This window comes from Nylanderia fulva, unplaced genomic scaffold, assembly GCF_048542155.1.
Source record: "Nylanderia fulva isolate GAGA-0341 unplaced genomic scaffold, ASM4854215v1 Scaffold42, whole genome shotgun sequence".
NCBI classification, from domain to species: Eukaryota; Metazoa; Arthropoda; class Insecta; order Hymenoptera; family Formicidae; genus Nylanderia; species Nylanderia fulva.
The window spans coordinates 526,870-533,243 of record NW_028190499.1 but is presented as its reverse complement, the minus strand read 5'-3'; the positions used below and the strand labels follow the sequence as shown (position 1 = coordinate 533,243).

At 30.9% G+C, this 6,374-nt stretch overlaps 1 protein-coding gene across 1 annotated transcript; it reads left to right on the top strand.

Annotated features, from left to right (window-relative positions):
- The first annotated feature begins 50 nt into the window (after positions 1-50).
- Positions 51-3,052, top strand: LOC146721744 (uncharacterized). Its single transcript, XM_085486338.1, has 2 exons — positions 51-1,423; positions 1,885-3,052. Exons 1-2 carry the CDS (start codon positions 1,259-1,261, stop codon positions 2,107-2,109), a joined length of 390 nt encoding a protein of 129 aa, XP_085342464.1. The 5' UTR covers positions 51-1,258; the 3' UTR covers positions 2,110-3,052.
- Positions 3,053-6,374: the final 3,322 nt, after the last annotated feature.

Genomic DNA, 6,374 nt, shown 5'->3' with positions numbered 1-6,374 from the left:
AATATCTCCTTGTCATTTTATACAATAATAATATTATCTAGGGATTGTCTACGAACAATGAAGCAGATACAGCTATCGATGGTATGTAATAGGGAAAAAAGTTAATATTATTTCCAATTATGCGCAGTCATATTTTTCTTACGTACTTTTCAATAATTATTTTTGCATCGTGATATTAATAAATAATTTTAATCAATTGTATTACGAAAGATATATGTATAATGTGTGTATATATTACATACATATACATGACATTATTTCTGTCTAGATAGAGAGAGCCTTTTTTCCAATATGATATATATGAACTTATCAAGATATTAATTTATCGCCATATGCAAGGTTGTAACAATTTTATATTTGTTTAATCAAAATTAATATTGTACCTCTGTTTTATGATAACTGTAATATAGAAATATAGCATGTCTACAGTTAACTTTAGAGGACGCTTTCCCTAAACTATCTACTCTATCGCGTTGGCCTCTCAAAGTATGACTCCATCGATTATGCATGTCCGAAACATTTATTTGACATGTCATCGCGTCCCTATAGATCTGCCATTCAACTTACGTATACTCGTGACAGGTATGTTATTCAAAATAATTCCTATACATTTTATGTATAAAGTGGATCAACAACCGACAAGTGCATTAAAATTTCAACATCCAATTTTACTTCATATAGTTAAACAATTTTTTAAATTAAATTAAGCTGAAACTGCATGTATAAAGTACATAAAATTGTAATTGACATAATGAAAGAATTCATGAAAAGCTTGATTTATTCATCTTTTCGAGCTTTTATTCGCCTTTTTAATTTCTAGTCATATTACGTTAACATCTTTCTGAAAAGTTGAAGAAAATTGACTTGTCTCAAGTGATGATTGTACTCGAAATTATGTTTTAAAATATTATATTAATTACATGTAGCTTCATGAATTAATTTATACCAAGAGGGAGAAATTTATTATTTAGAAAGAATTAAAAAATTAAAAGGAACAAAGGCGATATCTCTGCACATAGAATTATTTTAACTGAGCAAATCCTGAAAACATTATTTGAAGATCACATAATGAATTATTCAGTCGAAAAGATAATGTCAATTTTCGAAACAAAAGACTGCCAATCGATTAGACAGAATAGACGTTTACGAAATTACATTGGCAAAATGTAACGTTCAAAATCTACAAGTCCAACTCGGCATAGTTTTATGCGTTGGAAATTTCTTCTACCTTAAATCATTTCCTGGAAAAGAGAGGAAAATGTTTTGTAGCAAAGAGAAGAAGCAATCGAGTTCTTTGCCTCCGAAATGTTATCATCGTAAACCAGAATTATTTCGTTGTCCAAGCTATGGCTGTTTGCCTCCCGAACCAACCCTTCCTAGAGCTAGACCTAGACATTGTTGTTCACCTTCATATCCGCCATTGGTATAAATAATATAAAGCATTTGAATAAACAAGTGTTTAAAAAAAAATTTCTCTGACAGGCAAACGAAATAAATCAAAATAAATTGTAATATCTGACGTGAATCAATGAATGTTCTACAATTCTAATTATAATAATGTTATATATGATTTGAATATGTTTATTGATGCATTTATTCGACTTACAAAGAAACACGTTATATATATATATATATATATATATATATATATATATATATATATATATAATTTTTTAAAAGTTATTTTTAAATTTCTTAAAAATATGTATTTAAAAAAAAATTTAAATATATTATAATAATTATGTTATAATATATATGATATATATATATATATATATATATATATATATAATGTGTTTCTCTATATATATATAATATATATAATATATAGAAATTGTAGCGGCATTTTTTGTAATATTTTTTAAAATATTTATCTAATTTTAGACTTGCAGATCAAGACCAAAGATTCCATCAGGACCACCTACTATATGTATTGCTGGACCCTGTCCACAAGTGTCAGATTCAAAGTTACGTTACCTCCCATCAGCACCAAAAATAATGCCACCGTCCTCCTGCGTTCGATTTTGCATTCGTTTCGCGAAAGAAGGATCAACTTATTATCCTTGCTATTATTCCAATTTACCAAATTGTTCTAGCAGCCTCTGTTAAAAAATTATTTGCGGCAGCACATTTAATAAAACAGAGAATTCAGAGTATGTTAAGAAAGCGAACTTTATCATCATGGATTTGTTACAACTTTTTGTGCCCAATAATTTTTTATTTTGCGATTATCACATCTCTGTTAATTATATCGCTATGACAAAATATTAAATATTTTTAGCATAAATGCAACATTGTTTCTCCTTTTATTTGTATCATAGATTAATGATGATACAAACATAAAGATATAATAATCTGTTTTCTAGAAACTTAGTAGACACAGTTTTACTCGACTCAAACAAAATTTTAAGAAATAATGAAGCTAATGATGCAAATAATTATTAATTAAAATCGAAATTTATTGTTCAGCTGCTGACATATTTGTTCCCTCATAATTTCTGTTTCAATATTTATTGAAATGAGAGACATCTCATCGAGTATATAGTTTGATATAAATCGTTTGACACAAACCGTGGGTGTCGTTTAGTAAATCGCTTAACAAGAAATTCTATCGAAATTAGTTTGTATCCGGCGCTAATGAGTTTTACAACTAATACTCCAAGTTTCACACTGTTCCAATTACGTAAACGTTATTCCCTTATATATACATGAATTAGTTAATATAACTTCCTGCGTTGCGGCATAATACAGACATAATTTCCCTAAACTTCGTGTAATCACAAAAATATTTTTATGATGCTAATGTTGGATACAAAAAATTTTACGTAATTTTTGTCCAATATTGTATGCAAATCTCAATTGACTTCTCAACTCTGATGATGCACGTATTTTAATATTCTCTAATCCACTTTATTATAAATTAATGTGAACAAATATTAATTTTAATTGTGCAGAAATGTATATAAAAGACTTTTTTTTATATTATTGTGTTTTATATAGGAAAATGACTGTACACACACAACTTTGTATTTTAAATGTTTACGTAACAAGCATATTGACAATTAATTTATTTTTATAATATGTAATATTTTAGATATAAAAAATTACGTATATTCGAAAAATTGTATCTCGATTGACTTCTTAACTCTGATGATGCGTTGTATTTAATATTCTGATGTAGGTACCTTATTATTATAAATTGATATGAACAAATATTAATTTCAGTTGTACAGAAGGGTACAAAAGAAACTTTTTTTATCTCGATGCATACAAATGTAACACTTTTTGTATATATTAGAGAAAAAGATTAAGAAATAACTGTACTACAACACACAACTCTATTGTATTTTAAATATGTTCGTAACAAAGCATAAAATTGTTAAACGAGTATTTAAGCGTCTACGCAGAAATTTGTGCGCATATATATAAACATCTCGTTAAACGGAACTCTTCCGGGTCTTGTTTATTAACAAATAAATTTTTTTCCGTCGTAAATAATCTAAAAGTAAGTAACCATACTCATAATTTTTGGCACCAAACACAGGGGCGACTGTAATAATACTGACAATTTATTTTTTATGATACTAATATTAGATACAAAAAATTAGGTAGAATTTGGAAATTTTTACGTAATTTTTATAACTCTGATGATACATATTTTATAATAACGCATTTTATTATATAAATTAATATGAACAAATATTAGTATTAAATGTGCAGAAGGGTACAAAAAACTCTTTTTCGTATTTCAATGCACACAAATGTAAAACTATTCAACTTATTTTGTTAGAAAAAAAAAAAAAAAAAAAAATGAAGAAATCTGTACATATATACACAACTCTACATTTAGAAATCATATATCTAAAGAAAATCTATACAACACCCCCGAAAGTCTCCGCTGGAACGAGCTGAGAGAAAAACATATATAATATAGATAAAAGAAAAATATCAATCAATATAAAATGTTGGTTGAATTTAATCGAGAGATCAATTTGCAAACTCCATCCGAAAGATCAAGCCGAACGAGACCTGTCAGAACGGGAGGGTGGGATGAGGGTGCAGGCTGAAAAACGCGCGGTCCAAATCCAGTAGTACAAAAAGTGAACAATTCAGATGCATTACAGAGGCGAACCGCGCGCACACACAAGTCCTCTACACAACTCGAATCGGAAATCCTCTTCTGCCGTGTCAGTATCGCGGTGACGGGGCTGGGGGTGAAACAGGGTGTACAAAACTACTATATATCCATATATATATATATATATATATACACATACAGATATAGATATACCGTGGGGATGTATGTACGACGAAGCGTCGCTTACGGGCAATTTGTTTGGCCGGCGTGCGCGCGACCGTTAAGCCGATTAACGCAATCACGTGCGGAGGGCAGATCGGCGTGGGATCGATGGCGAACATCGTTCGTTTTATATAATACCCGCATTATCTGTCATTAAGCGCGAGAGTCGGCGATTTTACACCGGATCTGCTTCCCGATCCGCTTCATCAGCTGTTTCTGTCTCGCGACGACGAGGCCGCTACACATATATTTTACATGCATCTATCGCCGGGTTGCGCTTTTTTTCCCTCCCTCTTTCGGACTTGTTTCGTCGAAAAAAAAAATTCTGTCAATGCCGAATACACGTGGTGGCGCGGACCATGACAGCGCATTACAGGCTGAATGCGGAAGTGCTTTTATGCGGTTCGGATTTCGCAGGCACGCGCGCGGCTGGTTATCAAATGGAAAATAAATTGCCGAGGGAAGCCTCTGCTTGGCCGTCGTGTTATTTCGTCTCTCGCAACAAGGGAGATCCATTGTCCTCAGGCTTTTACTATTAAAATATGACTTTTTATCAGGGGGTTGTTTTCTTGCCGCGCGGAATCTTCGACAGAGGATGTAAGATGATTTGGACGAGAGTCTCTCACTTGGATGAATATTGAAACCAAAATTACGAGGAGAGGGAAATGTCAACAGTATCGATTTTCATTAATTTTGCATCCCATTAATTTCATATATTTCTTAAAATTTTAATTAGATTATTCAAACGCTAGTAGAAAAATCAAAGGTTGCAATTGAGCGACAGTCGTGAATTAATAAAAAAAATTTGTGCTAGATTTGATCGTTCAATTGCAATCTTAAAATTTTGTTATACTCGAGTGCTTCCAATAGTTTCTGCAAAACAGATTATATATATTTTTTTTTTCTATATCATTATTTCATTTATGTTAAAATATTTAATATTTCGTCACAGCGATATAATTAACAAAGATGTGATAATCGCAAAATGAACAATTAGACACAAAAGTTGTAACAAATTCATAAAGCTTGATTTCTTATATCGCATTCTCTATTTTTTTATTGTCGCAAATAATTTTAAAAGAGATTGCTAGGACATTTTGGTAAATTGGAATAATAGCAGGAGTAGCATATCAAAGTTCTTCTTTCGTGTAACGAATGTAAAATCGAACGCTGAAGAATGGCAGTAATATTTTTGAAGGACAATATGATTTTGCATCTGACATTTATGGCATTCAATTATATATATATATATATATATATATAAAATAGTGGTGACGAATGATCTGGTTTAGTCTGCACGTCTACAAAATTAAATCTTAGTATTGTAAAAAAATGCTGTTACAATTGTATAAATTTCTATGTATATAACGCATTTTTGTCATTCGTTGTAATTAGAATTGTAGAACAAGAAGTTATTCGCGTTTTACAGTTAATTTTGATTTATTTCCTTTGCGCGTGTCAACGAGAATTTTTTAAATTTTGCTAGGATAATATATATATATATATATATATATATATATATATATATATAATGCATTTTAATTTATTTTTCCGATAATGTTGTAGAAGAAGCAATCAACGGAGAAGAAATAGAAGTGCTAATAATCGTTTAAAAGTATAATATGAATTTCTTAACAATAAAGAATTTCCATTTGTACTCTGATTTGTCAAATTTTATCATGTCTCCATAATAAAAATTAAAGAAAACACTTTTTATGCGAAAATTAAGGGTAGCTCAATTTGAGAATCTCTTCGTGAGTACCTAAACTCTTTTTAACGAACAAAAACTCAACTTTTCTGACGTTCTGAGGTAGTAAAACCTGCGGAACGAGTGGAGGAAAAAAAAGGGCGACGTAGATGTACGTCGCTTCAACGATGGAGCAAACGATGTTGCGTTGTCAACGAAAGGTAGATAACCATCAGGCGGAAAACCCGGCGGAATCGCATTAACAATAAGTGCATTAAAGTGAGAGTCCTTCGAGCCATGTTGAAGGGGAGATGAAATGGGGGAAGGACGAAAGGGATGACGCAGGACAGGATGAGGGCACCGAAAAAGTGCGAGACCCAATTATTC

What these genes read in the sequence shown, in the direction of transcription:
- LOC146721744 (XM_085486338.1), top strand. Translation starts at nt 1,259, where the DNA reads ATGTTTTGTAGCAAAGAGAAGAAGCAATCGAGTTCTTTGCCTCCGAAA. An exon ending in CACCTTCATATCCGCCATTG is followed by an intron (nt 1,424 to 1,884) that starts GTATAAATAATA and finishes ATCTAATTTTAG; the next exon opens with ACTTGCAGATCAAGACCAAA.